The 19,235-nt window shown below is 37.6% G+C and overlaps 2 protein-coding genes across 2 annotated transcripts; one reads left to right on the plus strand and one right to left on the minus strand.

The window, feature by feature from the left end:
- Nucleotides 1-4,877: 4,877 nt before the first annotated feature.
- LOC141440870 (iron-sulfur cluster assembly 2 homolog, mitochondrial) lies at nucleotides 4,878-7,323 on the plus strand. The gene is made up of 2 exons (XM_074105448.1): nucleotides 4,878-5,283; nucleotides 6,769-7,323. The coding sequence occupies exons 1-2, from the start codon at nucleotides 5,036-5,038 to the stop codon at nucleotides 6,944-6,946; spliced, it is 426 nt and encodes a 141-aa protein (XP_073961549.1). The 5' UTR covers nucleotides 4,878-5,035; the 3' UTR covers nucleotides 6,947-7,323.
- A 123-nt stretch (nucleotides 7,324-7,446) lies between these two features.
- Nucleotides 7,447-14,199, minus strand: LOC141440869 (uncharacterized). Its single transcript, XM_074105447.1, has 4 exons — nucleotides 13,935-14,199; nucleotides 11,104-11,241; nucleotides 9,882-10,011; nucleotides 7,447-7,715 (listed from the first exon to the last, which is right to left on the minus strand). Exons 1-4 carry the CDS (start codon nucleotides 14,065-14,067, stop codon nucleotides 7,613-7,615), a joined length of 504 nt encoding a protein of 167 aa, XP_073961548.1. The 5' UTR covers nucleotides 14,068-14,199; the 3' UTR covers nucleotides 7,447-7,612.
- Nucleotides 14,200-19,235: the final 5,036 nt, after the last annotated feature.

Consider the following 19,235-nt stretch of genomic DNA (forward strand, 5'->3'; position numbering starts at 1 on the left):
AACATGCACTATTAGGTAGCCATCTTTTTATTCGAGACAAAACACAACACTGACATAACAAAACTCAAAAGACCATAGACTTTATTGCTACTCTAACACGCCCCTTCAATAAAGTCCATATAAAAACAAAAAACAACATCTAGGTACCACCTGCAACATTACCTCAACAAAAAATATGCTAACCCTACTACAGTAGACATAAAAAGTAAGTAAAAGCGCCCCTTCAAAAATAACAAAAGAACAACACAATACATTATAGAGACAGCCCTAACTTTTCTCTAAAATATAAGAACCTTAGACTTGCCAAAGATTTGGTAAATAGATCAGCAATTTGATGTTCACTTTTTAAATACTTCAACACAATCACATTGCTGTCTATTTTCTCTTTTATAAAGTGATATTTAATATCCAAATGCTTTACTTACCCTTTTATTATTCTCAGGATTAATTCCTATATTTATTGCAGCCTGATTATCAACATTAATTATAACTGGACTAGACACCCACTGAAAATCATGCAAAACATTTCTAAGCCAACATGCCTCAGTTATACACGAGCTCAGAGCTAATAATTCTGCTTCTGTTGAAGACGTTGAAGACAGACTTACTGTACTCTGCTTTCTGGACGACCAAGATATAGTAGAGCCAAATAGTTTAAAAACAAAACCTGTTGTTGACTTACGATCATTAACATCCCCTCCCCAATCGGCATCAACATAACCACACAAAACAGTTTGGTCATCCGCCTTATAGATAAGCTTCAAGTCTAATGTTGCATTGATGTACCTTAAGACACGTTTCAGAGCTTTATACAAAGGTTCATCAGCATAACTTTGAAATCTGCTTAAATATGAAATGCTTGTGCATAAATCTGGCCTAGTACATAAAGCTGCATACATTATTGACCCAATAATTTGCCTACACCTGTTTTCTAAATTTTTATCACAATCCTTACTTTTACTTAAGCTCAACTTACACTCCATTGGAGTCGAATGTGGTTTCGAATTTGTCATATGAAACTTTTCCACAACCTTTGTCAAATAATTTGACTGACTAAGTTTAGTGACCCCATTTGTTAAATCTTGAGTTACCTCAATACCTAAGTAATTAGTCATTACACCTAGATCCTTCATACTAAATTTACTGCTTAAATAAAGCTTTAAGTCTTGGACCTCACTTTGGTTTGAACCAAATATGCAAATATCATCAACAAATACTAATAAGTAAAGTTTACCCTCTGAGGAACATTTTGTGTACAAACAAGAATCATTTTGGGACCGAACAAAACCTTTCTCAGCTACTACTGAATCAAACTTTTCATTCCAACATTTAGGTGACTTTCTTAAACCATACAAACTTTTATTCAATTTGCCTACCTTACTATCTCTATCTTTATAGCCTAGTGGCAATTTGACATAAACTTCCTCCTTAATGTCACCATACAAGAAAGCACTTTTAACGTCCATATGATGAACTGGTAATCGTAACTTATTCGCTATAGCTAACAGAAGTCTAAAAGTTGAAATTTTAGCTACAGGAGCATATAACTCATACAACTCATAGTCATCATTCTGTTGGAACCCTCTTGCTACAAGACGCGCTTTAAATTGGTTTGGGTTTCCATCGCCATCATATTTAACTCTGTAAACCCACTTGGTGTCGATGACCTTCTTGCCTTCTGGAATTTCTACCTCAGTCCAAGTATTGTTCTCAGCCAAAACCTTCAACTCGTTTTCCATGGCTTCATGCCACTTCTCACTATGTTCACAGTGTACAGCTTCCTCATATGTTGCAGGTTCATTTAAAACACACAAGAAAGCAGTGTCACAGGAATCTAACCAATGTGGCCTTCTTACTATCCTGCCACTACGAGTCCTTACTTGTCTGTACTTGCTTTTCAGATTCCTGCTCCACTTCATCACTCTCTAAGAAATCTAGTAAAATAATCTCTCCTTCTCTGTCAACCCTTGTTACTTCTGTTTTTTCATTTATAAATACAACATCCCTTTGAATCACTACTGTCTTCTCCTTCTCTAAATAAATTCTGTATCCTTTAGAATCCTCATATCCCATAAATACTCCTTCCTGCGCCTTTGAATATAATTTCAGCCTCTTTGCTTTTGGGATATGTGTCCACACGTTTGTTCCAAAAATCTTATTTAATTTAGAAATGTCGTAACACTTTCCTGTCCATGCTTAATATGGAGTCTCACCCTCAGTGTTACTTTTACTCGTCCTGTTCAGAACATAAACAGCGGTATTGATGGCCTCTGCCCACAGCTCTTTGCTCAACTTCTCACTCAAATGCAACATCGTTCTGGCCGCTTCAACCAAAGTTCTCATTTCCCGTTCTGCGCGGCCATTTTGTTGAGGCGTGTATACTATTGATGTTTCGTGAATAACCCCTTTAGCATTAAACAGTGCCGCCATTTCTCTGTTTATGAATTCTGTTCCATTATCAGACCGAAACTTCTTTAGTTTTAAGTTTAATTGGTTTTCGGCAGTGGTGATGAACATTTTCACTTTCTCGGGTACTTCAGACTTTTGCTTTAGGAAGTAAACAGTGCGTAATCTCGTAAAATCATCTTTAATGAGCAAAAAATATCTAGCTCCTCCCAGAGATGCAACTTCAAACGGACCACAGACGTCAGCATGGACCAGCTCCAAAGGCTGCGTCGCGCAACTGTCGCTTTCACTAAAAGGTTGCCGATGCGCCTTCCCCTTTATGCATGGCACGCATTTTTCGTTGTCATCGCTGAATTGTATGTTATTACGTCTTAGAATTGACTTTACATGCTCCATATTTTGATGGCACAATCTCTCATGCCACTCACCCAAACTCACGGTTAGTGCGCATTGAGCATTACGTATAAAGTTCATAACATAAAAGTTCCCTTCCCTCACACCAGTTTCGCACAAAACGTTATTTTTGAAAATTTTACATTTGTCCTTAGTAAGGTCCACAGTATAACCCTTACTCGTAACACTCGACACAGAAAACAGATTTATTTTTAAGTCCGGCACATAAAGCACTTCGCATAGTTTATTATTAATAAATTGTACTTCCCCAACTCCTAAAACCGGCAAACGACGTCCGTCACCAACAACAACAAACCGTTCGGAAGTTTGACGAAATGACGTTGACGTAAATAAGTCGCGTTCAAAAGTCATGTGTTCACTTGCGCCACTGTCAACCACCCACTTTGACGAGTTTAACAGCTGTTGTCTATTACAACCATCGAGACTAAGTGACATTGCTTGACTTACTGTCACTGCTGAAAAAGCGTTACTTTTATGATTGTTGTGTTTATTCGAACTTTCCCCACGAATGTCCTGCCGCACAACAAACTTTTCACGCTTTGGGCACTGATATTTTAAATGTCCGGTCTTATGACAAATAAAACACTTCCTAGTGTCTGTGCTACTCTTGCACTGCTGTATAAAATGTCCAGCACGACCACACTTGAAACACTTTAGATTTCCACCACTGTCTCTGTTCTGTTTTTGCACGTAAAGAGCCACATTTTCACCCTCACTACTCTTCGACTGCATCCTCTCTTCTTCCACTAAAAGTCTTGCAACTAAGTCATCATAATTTTGTTTCTCTGGATCGACTGATTCCCAAGCAGAAACAAAATGACTGTACTTGTCAGGCAACGACATCAGGACTTTTGTGATGATAAGCTTATCGGAAATATCTTCACTAGCCTGTTTCAATAAGCTTTTAACTTCCTGCAACTTCGACAAGAAAACTGACATCTCCATACCCTCTTCGTATTTAAAACTGAAGAAACGCTGCTGAAGTAGGTGTATGCTTGTACTTGACTTCTGCTCATACACGCTCAGGAGCTTACTCCACATCTGAGCAGCGGTCTCACATGTCAAAACATGAATCATGGCACTCTCACTGAGCCTTGTAACCAACAGACTTTGGGCTTTTGCATCCCTCTTAGCCCAATCTTCCGCATTTTGAGTGGTCTTGACATCCGTGCCTTCTGCTAAGCCCAGCATATTCTGTGCCCTTAGCAGCACTTTCACTTGGAACTTCCACACACCCCAGTTCCGCGGCCCCTCGAGTTTGATGACTCCTTGATCCATTTCCCCGGTATCAAGTGCAGTCTACCGCCACAAAGACTTTGAATCTGCGAACGTCTGATGCAGTGCCTCTATCCCTAGCTCCGCTTTCACACCCAGACGCCGAAACCCCGCAGATCAACAGCTCCTCATTTGCCTTCACTCACAGCAGCTTCTGAAGCCTTCTGGGCCCATAACCTGATGATATTCTTGAGTAAAACAGGGTTTAGCACAGTTAAGCTGCTTTACTGAGATACGAAGGAAAAACATGCACTATTAGGTAGCCATCTTTTTATTCGAGACAAAACACAACACTGACATAACAAAACTCAAAAGACCATAGACTTTATTGCTACTCTAACAGTATAGTTATATCTATAAATATTCCTTATCACATCTAAGGCAGTCTCCTTTATCAAAATGCTTCAGAGTTTCTATAAGTCCAAATAATAATCAAAAAGTCCGAAAAACAAGCTACCTATCTATTGCATAGTTTGCCTGGAAGAGATCTTTCAGAAGCTATAAGGCCGCCTATTGCTTACCTGTGAAAATCTCCATATAGGCACCTGTGTTTTCTATACTGCTTACTATATATTGGTGGTGTTCGATAAAGAGTTATCGTATTGAATTGTAACTCCAATTCTACGTTAAGATCGATGTATTGCTGTCTTGATTGATCTTGTCTCATTAAAAAAAAAAAAACACAAAAACACGAAAAATTGTTGTTGTGTCAATGTTGAATGCAGTTTAATGAAATCTGCAATGGTCTTGTTAGCAACACCACCCAGATAAGCAATTTAACGTTTGACACTGACATTTACATTTGACAAGAAAGTAACAGTGAACGTACAGAACAGTTAGAATTATTATTAGTCCCCAAATCAAATTCCACAGTCCTAAATTCTTTCTTGCCGAATCCATTTACTCCAACCAAAAAAAAAAAACAAAATAAACTAAAGAAATGATCCGGAGATCGAAACCTTTACTTTGGGCGTTACGCGCAAGACGCAATGTGTTGTATTATTTGCGCAACGTCGAAACGTCACCTGCACTAGAAGACGGTATCGTAATCAGTGAGAGCTGTGTGCAAAAACTAAGGCAACTATGTGACGATGATAAGAGCTTTCTGAGATTGTGTGTGGAGAGTGGAGGCTGTTCCGGATTTCAGTACAAATTTGATTTGGATACAAAAATTCAAAATGATGATAGGTTTGTATGCATTTCTAAAGCACAGAGCAAACTGCGACTTTCAGAACTAATAAAAAATCCTTCTGATCGATCCGTTTAAACCATTTTAGTGTTCATTCAATGATTCAATTTTCTTACTATTTTTATGCCCAACATCTTCACATGATTCTAATTTAGCACAGGAAAAATAGGATATTTTGGCAGCAAAATATGTACACCAATGAAACTTTGTTTATAACTTTATCTTGGAACTAGAAATGAGGATCTGCTGAAAAAAAAATCAAGTCAAAAGTAGGATTTAATCACTAAAAACAATTGGTTAACTTTTACACTAGGTTTATATAATATTGACTATGAACATGTTTAGTTATTAACATACCCCCATATCGAAAATCATGTCAACTACTAAATTTACTGCAGGTAATTAATTAACGTTTTTTAATTATTATCTCATACTTAACATAAGCCTTGGTACTAAACCTAAAGTACTAGTATAGTTTACAATTCACAGTGAGGTAATTATTCATTATTAGGCATAATGATGTCTTGACAGAATAACCTATCTATTAATGTCTACTCTTTAGCAAATTGTTTGTGCCCTCACTCGCTTAGTTTGTAAAATTTGCATTTTTTAAACGTTGGCCCTTGCCCATAACCCCCTGGGAGGGGGTAGGACGCCTAAATTTTGGTAGGACACAGCAGATCCTCATTTCTAGTGCCAAGATAAAAGTTATAAACAAAGTTTAATTGATGTAGATGTTTTGTCGCCAGACCATCGTATTAAGTCCGACTTTACCTGTGCTAATTAGCTTTACTAAAATTGAGGTCTCCACATCAAAACAAATATTTATATTGATACTTTGTTTAGTTTTTATCTTTTTGTTGTTTCCAGTGTGTGTTCTTTTCTTGTCCAATGTGTAGTTATAGGTACACTAGGGTGAACACATATTTTTTATTCCTTTATTACATTCCCAATCTGAAGAAAATATAAGCAGGCTCAAAACCAGCACCCTACCCTATGGTCGCCCCAGGTGGTATGCATAGTTTGTAGGATTGTAAAATCAATTGCAGATGTATTGAAGCCTATTCCTTTTTATACCATTCCATTTACATGTCAATTGTCTTCAACATTTTCTTTCTGCCGGTATATTCACTGCCTGTACCAATTTCGATGATTATATCCCAACAAAAACCTGCCGTAATTAATTGAGATAATTATTTATAAAAACTAGTAATGTAATGGTAAATTATGGCTCTCTAGGCATTGTAGAAGTACTATCTCACTTCGAATATAACATTTTAAACTTTCGTGATTTTCACTCATATTCAAAATACCACTAACGGGACTTATCACGCTAACACATACGAGTAATATTTGCCTCGACGTTTCGGCAACATTACAGTGGCCGAAATGTTGAGGTAAATATTACCTGTGTGTGTTTGCATGATAAGTCCCGTTCACTCCAAATAGTTTGAAGTCAATTTGTAAATTGTCTTTTGTTTCAGAGTTTTCGAACGCGATGGTGTCAAAGTAGTAGTAGATGAAACGTCACTTGATTATATTAAGGGATCCACAATTGATTATCATACTGAACTAATAAGAGCTGCCTTCAGGGTGGTACAAAATCCAAACGCTGATTTGGGCTGTTCCTGTGGGGCAAGTTTTTCTATCAAAATTGACTAGAAGTATTAAACTTACAATAATAAGTAGCTTGAAACCAAAAAAGTTCATAGTTTAATTGGAAGGTAATCAGCTAAGCTTATTCTTTCTCACAACAAGCATCCAACAAACTCAGTGATCAGAAAATACTGTTGACCTATGTATTAGGATCTGTTTAGACAAGAAAATTTAAGAAAACCTCTGTAGAATCAGCTTAATCTTCTAGCTTTGATATTGTCATAAAAATAAATAGTTAAAAATTTGAATTATATGAAAATGACAAAAAAAGAGTAAAAAATTTAGGTACAAACAAGTAGCGCAAAAGCTATCAGTGTAGATATATAAGTAGATTTATTTTATTAATGTTTTCTGTGATATAACAATAAATAATTTTTAATATTTTCTGTTTCTGGCTATTCTTGACATAAGAAAGTATCTAAGTAAATATAAACTGAAGTTTCATTCAGTTGTTACATTATAATATAATAATTATAATAATTTACTAGGGATCATAAAACAAATAGTAGTTTCTTAAGATGAGACTTTATTCGATAAAAAGACACAAAACAGTTCACTTCTATAATATAGAACTAGATACAGAACATACAATTATAACATAGTATAAAAATTGTTTTAATTTTGAAAGTGATTTGCGTTGTCATTTGTGTGAGATACTCCTTCGTCTTATAGCTAGTGAGATTGTGGCACATTCAAGGCAGCCCACATGTTGTCAAGCTTAGTAGTCTGCTTGCTAATCTTAGGCTCGGTCTTACTGGAAGAGTTAGCAGCGGATCTGTAATGTTTAGAATGAGGGCTAAAAAACAGGCGAAATAACGCTAGATGGCGTTAGTATCGTGAGGTTTTTTTTTGACGTTATGGTCTTGTTTGCGATTGGCTAATAACTAAATGAGCGAGATCGGAACGCCAAAAAAACCGTACGATACTAACGCCATCTATTTAGCGATATTTCGCCTGTCTTTTAGCCCTAATTGGGTAGTGTCCTGGGCACAAGTCCTGGGTAAAAAAAATATCTATTTAGTCAATCATTTAGATTATAAGAAAAAATTGGACGCGTATTTTTTCTTCTGTCAATCAAGCAAAAAATGACAAAGATGCAGCACATGGGAGTGGGGCCCGTGACGTCACGCTGTGCTAAAATGTGTCGAACGGCGTGATCGTGCAGGGCTACTACGAAACTTGAAGTTCGTGTCGTGCGGTCCCTCTGTACCACTACCATGAGTTTACTTACAGTGACCGTACTCGCTAGCGACGGCGTAAATTATTTGTATGGAGAATTGTACAGCGCCCCTACAAATAATTTACGCCGTCACTATCGAGTACGGTCACTGTAAACTCATGGTAGTGGTACTGACACATACTATTTAATACGTTTAGGCAAGCGCGGCGCACTCCGCGATATAGGTGCGATTCTGTAAGTATCAAAACACCCCACGCCGGCGTGGGTTAACTCACTAGGGCTATGAGCACCGCCCGGCACGCACGCTCGCAGTCTCTCGCTCGAACTAGTCGCGCCGCGTAACGCTACGGTAGCTGTGTGATTTTCGTGAAACTGGTTCACGATGAGTGCAAAAACATATTGCATTCATATTTATTTTATTTATATATTCATATTCTATACATAACATTACACTAACTGACCCAATTTTGTTCGGAACCATATTAAGTGCGAGTGCGACAAAAGAACAGATAGGTAATTCGCGATTTACGAATGCCCACTGCGGGCGTACAAATAGAGTTGCGCCTTGCGCCCGCTCGGTCTTCCATGGGAGTGCTCCGATCTCGGTCAATCGGTCAAATGAACTAGTTCGGTCTTTTAGTTCCTTTAGCTCCGAGCGGCTCCGACCGAAACAGGGAAAGGGAAAGGGATGGGAGCGAGTTTAAGACTCGAATCGGTCATGAACTGAACTGGGAGCTAAAGATCGGAATGTTAAAAAATGAGGAGTATAATAAAAAAATTACGTTGTAATCAGATAAAAAAATCAAATATTTATTTGTTGTCGTAGTGTTTAGTTTCGTTTAACCGGGTTTCTAAGTATGGTTCTTTGGTATCGTCAAACAAGCGGACAATGTACAATGTAAAATAAATGCGTCTCCCTCGCACTCGAGCAGGATACGCTTTGAAATAATACTATTTGTCTTGTTCACATCAACCGAGCACCGCGCCATGCCGTCCGCTCCGCTCTTTAGGTACCTATTCGTTTCCTCGTTCACTCGCTCACTCCCAGCTCCCGCTCCGTTTTAGCTCCGGTCCGGAGACAAAGGAGCGCGGACCGAGACCGATTAAGATCGTTTACGAGGAACTAGTTCTATTTGGTCCGCGATGGGAATTCATTCTTTTTAGTTCTTAGTTTAGGACCGACTCAAGCCTACGTACAAAGCCTTTGAGGCAGCCGACGACGCATTCGGCACGCGACCACAATTATCCATTTTGTGACCGTCGGTGATCGTAGGCGCGTCAATTTAAAAATGCTAGAAAACTAAGTATTTGTCCGAATTTACTCTAAAGTTATATGTAAGTATTATTTTTTATTGATTAACAACCCTATCCTAAACCAAAACGTTGGTGCTGAATAATAACGACCTTCGCGTGCAGCACTAGAGTTCAATGTTGCTTGGTGGTGCGCGGTGAATTTGCTATTAAAAATTACGTAGGCATATAAAATGGCGGCTTTCGTCAACATGAAAAGAGGGAACCTTCTGTACTTGTACTATTAATTATTCTGTGGTTTAGGCACGAGAGATCCGTTCACTATAGTGAGCACATAGATACTCGAACCGTGTCTACATCGTGCTATCGAAGTTTCACAACTCGGACGCATATATGTATACAAGTTCCGAAGCTCGTCCTTCGGACTTCGGTCCCCAGGCATAACACCTGCCTGGAGAGAGATCTCTCTATTAGAGCTTCCCCCCTCACAAATTTGATTTAAATGCTTACTGCTGCAACTCTCCGTTGACTACGGGCCCTTCGTTTACGTTCTTCACATTGTGGGGCGAGTAGCGGTTGTAAAGGCCCCAGATGCTGTTCATTAGTTTGCTGTTGTACTTTAGCGGCGACAGCTCCATGACTGTAATGTTAACATAATATTTTTAGGTCAAGAGTTTAAAGTCTCGAGGATATAAATTAGGGAAGTGAAAGAGGCCTTTTAATAGATTACACGCACATACTTATACTTACGCACACTGGCATACACACACTCATTATCTCACACTCACGCACTTATGTAGGTACGTGAACGCGTGTTATTATATCTGAATTACATACATATTTAACACACGCGCACAATTAATTACTCTTGTTCAATTCAATCTAAATGTAGCATTATTGAGCGTAGGATTTAGGATTTTCGGGTTAGTCCTACAAGGAACCTTTATAGTTTCGTTATATCCGTCCTTCCGCGGTTTAGCTTAGAGATTGCTAGTGCTGGAAAGCTGTATTTTACACGAGTAGCTATACACTATACATACCTACTCATACCTATACTCATATGTTAACCGCGCCGACAGTGGTAAAATTAAATTTGGTTTTTATTTAGGGTATTGAGCATTAGTTACTTTGTGAGAAAAAATGTGCGTACAATACCCAATTAGCAGATTAATTACAGATTATTAGCAGAATCATTATTAGCCAGCTACGCTGATTGATCAGCTTGACTCAGCCATAAGTCAGAAGGCATCCGGCATTTTTTTTTTGTATTATGAGAGGGAGACAAGTACCTAAGCATGCGGGTCATGACCACCACCACCACCGCCCATTTAAGTACCTACCCCCTGTTTCACCATCCATTGATTAAATTTACTTGACGGATAAGTGTGATGCCGTCCTTTAAAGAAAGTGTAAACCCCATCAATATATGTATATATAAATATATAAATATCATGGGACACTTGACACCAATTGACCCAGTCCTAGTCCCAAACTAAGCGAAGCCTGTACTATTTAGGCAACGGATAAACATACTTATGTAGATAAATACATACTTACTTAAATACATATGAAACATCCAAGACCCGAGAACATGTATTCGTATTATTCATTCAAAATATCTGCCCCGGCCGGGAATCGAACCCGGGATCTCAAGCTTCATAGTCAGGTTCTCTAACCACTTGGTGAATGACGCAGGGCTTGTGTTAATTGTGTTTGGATTAATTGTACTCACAGTTGGTGTTAAAGATCTTGGCATTCGGGTCCCTGCCAGACTTGACGTTGGACACCTTCATATCGCGCTGGGTCTCGCGGATGCGGCCGGCGGAGAAGGCTGACGGTGGAATCGACGCCATTCCCTTTACTTGACACGCTGGAAATAATATTTACCACTATTTAGACATCTCAAAGGTGCATCTGAGGATGGGGGAAGTCGCAAACCACACAGAAGAGACGTGGGAAGGGGGCGCGTCGCAGTCGCGGCGCCCCTTGAATCAATTTTCATAGTAAATGTACTTATAGAATCGGCGTGACCCAAAGCAGACAGAAGAGACGAGGCAGAGACGCCCTGTCCTACGTCTCTTCTTGTGGCTTGCGCCTTTGTCCAACAGTGGGCGTCCTACGGCTGATACGAGTATGATGATTATGATGAAAGAATATTTAATGATAATATCATTATAGGTCTGGCAATCAAATGTACGGGATTTTACTGAATTTTCATAAAAGTTTCCAACAGTTTTTATTAATCGTAAGGTAGTGTTCATTGACGTTAAGAACATCCGTGCAAAATTTCATGTAGGTACCTACGAGTATTTAGACTTAATGGTTAAGTGTGCAATTTTGCATGGATTCCAATGGAAAATCGGAATAAAAACTAGTCTATGTTATTTCAGAGGCCTACAATGAATGTAACGCCAGTTGAAAGTATCACCTTTTTGAATTAGTACCTACATTTTGCGTACTTACTTACATATGTACATGTAAACGAGTACCTATGAAAATGCAAGACCAGCTATGCATGGATGTACGATTCAGTTCGATAAATATGAGCATACTTAATGCCCATCAAGTTATGCACAAACCGCACTTTCTGTATTTAATTATTCATACTGAATATTTATTAACTGACTTCAAAAAAGGAGGAGGTTATCAATTCGGTTGTATGTTTTTTTATTTATCCTAATGAACTGCATCGTAGCCAGAATGACAAAAAACGCTTAGCAAAATTGCTCAAATCTTTACGAGTATGTACTTTGCAGAAATTATTATGGGCACTTGTAAAACTGACATTCATGCTCCATATTTCAATAGTTTTTATTACCTACTTATGACCTTTAAGCCTTTGTTATCAACAAAGTTATATTTTGCGATATCGACAGGTGCATTTCAGCTGTCCAACAAAGGCCACCATACTTTATTGCCTATCTGCTTACATCGATCGGTACTACTATTTTCGGATATTTATTTATTACTTAGGTTAGGTACTCAAAAACTACTTAAGTAAATAAGATTAAAACATAGAAAGCGTTGGCCCTTGGGGGGTAGTTTGAGTCTAGGGGGATATAGGATAGTTTTCATCCCGGAAAATTGCATAGTTCCCACGGGATAGCGCGCGGGAGCTAGTGGCATATAATATAAACTAGATTTTTACATAACAAAAATGTTGTATTTTCAGAAGAACTCACTCAGAATAAATTAACTAAACTAAGACTTTACTTACCTAAAACTTATATACATAAAGTATTGACCTTCTTGCGTTTTAACAATCCCTGAGTCCATTTATATACTTAGGTATCTACTCGTACCTACAGCAATTTTAGTGCAACGACCTCTAGAACCGCTACTCTTAAGGCTACTCTATTGAAAATGACAGTGAACAGTCGTGCAGTGTTATCTTGGTAGTTGTTAACAAAAAGATGCAGGCGCCACCTAACCCGTACCACAAAAATTACAAGTGCTACAAATCGACATTATTCTTAAATTTCTCATACAAAAAAGTGACAATTATGTGGAATTGTTGTAGCACTTGAAATGTTTGTGGTACTGAGGCCATCAGAGGCCTTATTATCTAACTCTAACACACTTCGCATCACAATCGGTTTCACCACTTCTTTCCGTCACATGGCATACGACGAGGGTAGAAAGAGATGGCGAATGCGATCGCAAACGTCAGCTCGTCAGACAATATGGCCTCAGACCCCAGTATCAGTACCACAAACGTTACAAGTGCTACAATTGTACACAATTGTCACCTTTTTGTATGAGAAATTTAACGATTACCTAAGTATGTCGATTTTTAGCACTTGTAATTTTTGTGGTACAGGGACACTTGACACCAATTGACCTAGTCCCAAACTAAGCAAAGCTTGTACTATGGATATTAGGCAACGGATATGTGGGTGAAAGGTTAATATAAACGCCCATATAAACATACATAATATACTTTATATATGAATAAATGGATATTAAACATCCAAGACCCGTGAACAAACATTTGTACCAATTATTCATACAAATATCTGCCCCGGCGGGAATCGAACCCGGGACCTCAAGCTTCGAAGTCAGGTTCTCTAACCACTTGGCCATCCGGTCGTCAATGCGATGTCACTATGACTTTTTCTACGAAAAGGTAGGTAAGTACCTATCGACGAAAAACTGCCATTTTCGTATGAATCTTTTTTCTGTTGTTTAGATAAAAATGAAGAGGCAAAATATTAATCGAATCGAACTGTAGTTATGTGTTTATCTGTTTATTATTTGCGTGTGTTTCTTTTTCTTTTATCACAGCGCACTTTGTCACGCTGTGATAAAATCCGTATTTGGCCAAGTGCCGACTGTAGCTACATAGAGAGAGAGAGAGAGTAGAGGAAAACAGACAGACAGACAAACAAAAGCACACATCGCGTTAGATCGAACGAAAATGTTTTGTAACTTTATAGTAGGTAGTAAAATCGAAATGCATACGTAGGCAGTAAGTACTAATCTACTACTTAGTTTATGTAGATTGTAGATAGGTACATGTAGTAACTAACTAAGCACTGGCCATTTTTTTCGGGTTAAAATTACCTTTACACAGATTGAAGAATATATCGGACACCAAGGTGGCCTCGTAGAGCGCTTCGATCTTAAAGGCGGCTTCGTCCAGGCTCCCGCTGAGGCCGTCCCCGTTGAACTTCAACGTGCTTAGTAAATGCACCATTAAATCACAGTAAGAGGAATTGGGTAAAGGCACCGAAGATACAAAACTGTAGCCACGGAGAACACACGAGTGCGTCGAGACGAGTCGCGTTCGAGATGCCACTGATCACAAAGGCAGAAACACGAATACGCCTGACCTCTCGAGTTATCAGTGACCAGCAATATAAAGGTCTTGTATGTGTGCTACGATAAGGCGCCAATATTTCAACAATGTGCGGCGTGGTGGTGGTGGCGATGTTTTGAATTCGTTTTAAGACATTATTATGCACCTAACTAAGAGCTTTGATTTATAGCAAAATGATCTGCCATCGCTATAGTAGGTATAGGTATTACCACAGAATAAGTATTAGGTGTTACTGTAAGTTATACGCAACTAACGCAGTTTTCCTGTAATAGCTATATAGGTACATTGCGGGAAAGAGAGCCTACCAATTTAAGAAATTTTAGTGATTTTAGATGGTTTTTAGGGTTCCGGAGCCAAAATGGCAAAAACGGAACCCTTATAGTTTCGCCATGTCTGTCTGTCTGTCCGTCCGTCCGCGGCTTTGCTCAGGGAATATCAATGCTAGAAAGCTGTAATTTTGCACGGATATATATGTAAACTATGCTGACAAAACAGTACAATAAAAAATTGTAAAAAAAATTTTTTTAGGTTACCTCCGATAGACGTAACTAAAGTGGGGGAGATTTTTTTTCTCATTCAACCCTATGGTGTGGGGTATCGTTGGATAGGTCTTTTAATAGCATTAGGGGTTTGCTAAGACGATTTTTCGATTCAGTGATTTGTTTGCGAAATATTCAACTTTAAAGTGCAAATTTTCATGAAAATCGAGCGTCCCCTCCCCTCTTAAATCTAAACCGGTGGGTAGAAAAATTTGAAAAATATCAAACTTTCAAGCAAAACTATAACGGCTAAGTTTGCTTGAGAATTATTAGTAGTTTAAGAGTAAATAGCAGCCTAAGGTATAAAATTTACCTAAACTTGAAAGTTTCCGTATAAAATACGAAATCCTTAGAAAAATATTACTTAATTTTTCGTAATGGCTACGGAAACCTATTTTGGGCGTGTCCGACACGCTCTTGGCCGGTTTTGTATTTTGGTCTGTTTCGTCTCCGGCGTGGTAAAGTGTATTTATTTCAAAAATCTTTGACTGCATCATATGTATTTCGTAGCAAAATACATAGTTTTACTACTTTCGAATGCCATTTCCAAGTGTGTGACTTTATAAGTCGGTCCTCAGGCAGATCTAATTAGAGTAAGACTATTTTCTTTCCTTATAGGTAATACCTACTATGGGCATTTTTATTTATAGTTGTACCCTAAGTTTATTATGTTGAAATCGGAGAGATAAACTCAGGGTACAACTTTAAATAGAATTGCCCAGATACGAGCCCAACGGACTAATTATAATCAGAGGTATTTATTTCTATTAGAATTTCCTTTAATATTATCCGAATCTCCAACGCGACTAATTTTAATTAGAGATATTTATTATTTCTTTTTAGAAATATTCCTTTAATATTATACGAAATGAGTCCAAGCGCAACACTACGAGCACTTTTAAAGTGGATTTTTAAATATGTAATATTGGTAATAATGTGTTGACACAAACACTTTTAGATAAGTGGTGGCCATTATTTATTTAATTTATTTAACACCAAAAAGTGCCCGGGTCATAAATAGGGGTCCAAAATGAATTACGTATTAATTGCCATGTAAATAAGATAATAATTAAAAATATCAATGTTATATTGCTGGTAGAAGATAGTATCAGCACTATATAAACATTTACAAATGTGAAAGTTACCTATATGAATAGAAATAACATTTTCGTAATGAGATGTTTCTTTTTTTGTATTTTAGTAGTAAATTTAGAAAAGGATTATTGTGTTGTAGGTAGCAAAATTAATTTTTTTCCGTACATTTCCACTGACTGAAATCGGTATAAAGAAATTAAAATTAAAAATAATGAGTATGTACTAAAGCATTTTTATTTATACTAAGTTTATTCTTTGAAATCGGAGAGATAAACTCAGGGTACAACTTTAAATAGAATTGCCCAGATACGAGCCCAACGGACTAATTATAATCAGAGGTATTAATTATTTCTTAATTAGAAATATTCCTTTAATATTATCCGAAATAGAGCTCCAAGCGCGACTACCCTACGAGCACTTTTGAAGTGGACTGTATACATATGTAATATTGGTAATAATGTGTTGACACAGACACTGGTAGGTACCGATAAGTGGTGGCCATTATTCATTTAATTTATTTAACATGCAAAAAGTGCCCGGGTCATAACATAGGGGTCCAATGAATTACGTATTAATTGCCATGTAAATAAGATAATAAGTTAAAATATCAATGTATATGCTGGTAGAAGATGAGGAGCAGCTACTATGCGATAACGCTACAAGTGGTGAAGGAACTTTGAATAGGTACAAACATAATTAAGAGATGCCCTCATTTATTTTAAGTAGTAAATTTAGAAGAGGATTATTGTGTTGTAGGTAGGTATTAATCTTTATCCGTACATAAAACACATGAAATTATAAAAAAAAGAAATGGAAAAATAATGAGATGTACAAAGGCGGACTTGTCTCTTGCAACTAAGTGATTTATCAACTGAAGTGGTAAAAGTAGGAATTGGGCATAAATAAAATAAAATAAAAAATACATCAATAAAATATACCTACTAGGTATGTACATATATAATACTACGTAGTATCTCTGTAGGTGAGAAATAATAAATAATATAAAGTCCAATTAATTCCGTTGTGATCACTGATCAGTGAAATGTAGCTACCTCCAGAGTTCCATTTACTTATACTGGCTGTGTTGTGTTAGACAATCATAGTAGCTTGGAACCATCAGGGCCGTCTTTCACCTATTAGACTACTCCCATTACGACGATAGTCCCATACGATATGGGCACAGAGTACATTTTTATATAGGATATGGGTCATATATGTAGTATGTAGGTAAGTAGGTATACCTACCTCTTTCGTAAAAAGTTAACCAAATATAATGAATAATATAATAATAACGTTTTTCATCGTATTTTGTCGGATTACTTCGTATTTATTTTTTTATTCGACTGGATGTCAAACGAGCAAGTGGGTCTCCTGATGGTAAGAGATCACCACTGCCCATAGACACCTGCAACACCAGGGGTAATTATTTTGCTTCCTCAACTAGCTCCAGTAAACTTCAGTAAGCTTTTCCGACAAAATACGATGGTAAAACACTATTCATTACATTACTGTTATAGTTTATGTTTTTGGTTTGTATGTGTTTTATGATGAGAATTTATGTACATATATAACATCAAATTTGAGACTACACTATCGAACAAAAAATATAAGCATCCGAATCGTTTACAGTGAACCAAGATATCGACGAACTAACATGCGAAACAAATGCAGTCTAATTCATAATTTATCACCTCTTTTCTTTTGGGGACTTTTAAGAATAAATTATATGCTTACAAAGGTTGCAACGGCTGACGTCAATGACGTGAAATTAAACAAAATACGCGTCACCGTTTGACCTACTTACTTATAAAATAAATGACGCTGGTTTTGTATTTCTTTAACTTGCGTCAGAGGTTTATTTATTTCTGTCTTACGCATAGGAAGTGTTCTAATCGCCTAGCCTTGAATTTACTGAAGGATTAGAAGACCCCTTACAAAAGAACAATGACTTTATAGTCATGAGCTGATCTGATAATGGTGGCCATCGTTACAGGGCAAAGGTCGGTAACTACAGATGTAGTACACATAATGGTTATCCACCAAGAAAAGTCGCATCTCAGTCAAAATACGACCAGCACCAAGTGTCAATCAATTATTGTATTGAGTGACATTTTCATATCCATTAATATGGAACTTTATTATTTAGGGTCAAATGTCAAAATGAAAAAAAATTACGGCTGTACGATGGCTACTGAAGCAAATTGAGAGAGTACAGTCAGCAGCAAAAGTGGTTGAGCGGTTACGGTGCTCAATATGATCTACACGTCTCTACTGCCAAAGTAGTAAGGGAAGTTTAGATAATTTTTAACCGACTTCAAAAAAAAGGTTATCAATTCGGTTTTTTTTTAAATGTTTGTTACCTCAGAACTCCGTCATTTATGAACCGATTTGAATTTTTTTTTTAGTTCGTCTAGGAATGCTTTCAATTAGGTCCCATAAGCAGCAAATTAGGATCTGATGATCGGATCCTAAGGAAATCGAGGGAACTCTTCAAATATTGTAGGGACACCTATGGTAATTTGGATATATTTAGCAGTAACTCGTGCATTTGCTATTAAAAATCATCATTTGGTAAAGTGAAACTGATGATGAAGACCACAGTTGACCATCCTAGTTACCTACTCAATAACAAGTATTTCACGGGTTGAATTTTAGTTACTTTGACACAGTTGCTAAGCAATTTATGCTCCGCGTAATGCATATGGTAAAACGGGTGGTGATCCGAAGCACCAGGACTCCTCAATAATGAACGTCTCCGCATCGGACAAAGCAATCGTTCGTAAAAGGTGACGAGCAGTTGATATTAAACTTACACCAAAAAGCGTGAGAAAAAAATTTAATAACAAAATTTAACCGACTACAAAAAACCATGAAAATAATTTTCTTCCAGTCTGAAGTCGGTCGGTGCCTCAGCACGAGCCAGCAGGAGTGATTGAAGCCCAATATAAAGTGCGTAATTCAGGTAGATGACTATAGGTCCACTGCTGCTGGCTCGTGCTGAGGCACCGACCGACTTCAGACTGGTAGAAAATTATTTTCATGGTTTTTGTAGTCGGTTAAATTTTTTGTTAAACATGTTTTGAGCACTACAGCTGCTCATCCCTTCTGCTGCTGAGTGTACGATAAATACGAACTTTTCCGATAAAATACAATAGTAATCCATTATGCTCTGTACGTTTACTGAATCGATAAGTTTAAGGTTACTTGTCAACTTCAGATTCGTAGGTATCTACCTCATTAGTCTGGGTCTTGGTACTTACTAGCGAGGGCAATGGTGCCGGTTATCGCAAAACTCGTGCGCGTTCCTTATATATCTAATATGAACATTGCGCTGTACGAGTATGTACCTAATGTACTATCGAACTAACTGAACCGTGACTCACTGTGGAACCTTTTCACAGAATGTCATAG

Source organism: Choristoneura fumiferana, chromosome 23 (genome assembly GCF_025370935.1).
Source record: "Choristoneura fumiferana chromosome 23, NRCan_CFum_1, whole genome shotgun sequence".
Taxonomy (NCBI): Eukaryota; Metazoa; Arthropoda; class Insecta; order Lepidoptera; family Tortricidae; genus Choristoneura; species Choristoneura fumiferana.

What these genes read in the sequence shown, in the direction of transcription:
- LOC141440869 (XM_074105447.1), bottom strand. Translation starts at nt 14,067, where the DNA reads ATGGTGCATTTACTAAGCACGTTGAAGTTCAACGGGGACGGCCTCAGC. An exon ending in CAAGATCTTTAACACCAACT is followed by an intron (nt 10,012 to 11,103) that starts GTGAGTACAATT and finishes TTAACATTACAG; the next exon opens with TCATGGAGCTGTCGCCGCTA. An exon ending in GTCAACGGAGAGTTGCAGCA is followed by an intron (nt 7,716 to 9,881) that starts GTAAGCATTTAA and finishes TAAACATTACAG; the next exon opens with ATCCGCTGCTAACTCTTCCA.
- LOC141440870 (XM_074105448.1), top strand. Translation starts at nt 5,036, where the DNA reads ATGATCCGGAGATCGAAACCTTTACTTTGGGCGTTACGCGCAAGACGC. An exon ending in AAAATTCAAAATGATGATAG is followed by an intron (nt 5,284 to 6,768) that starts GTTTGTATGCAT and finishes CTTTTGTTTCAG; the next exon opens with AGTTTTCGAACGCGATGGTG.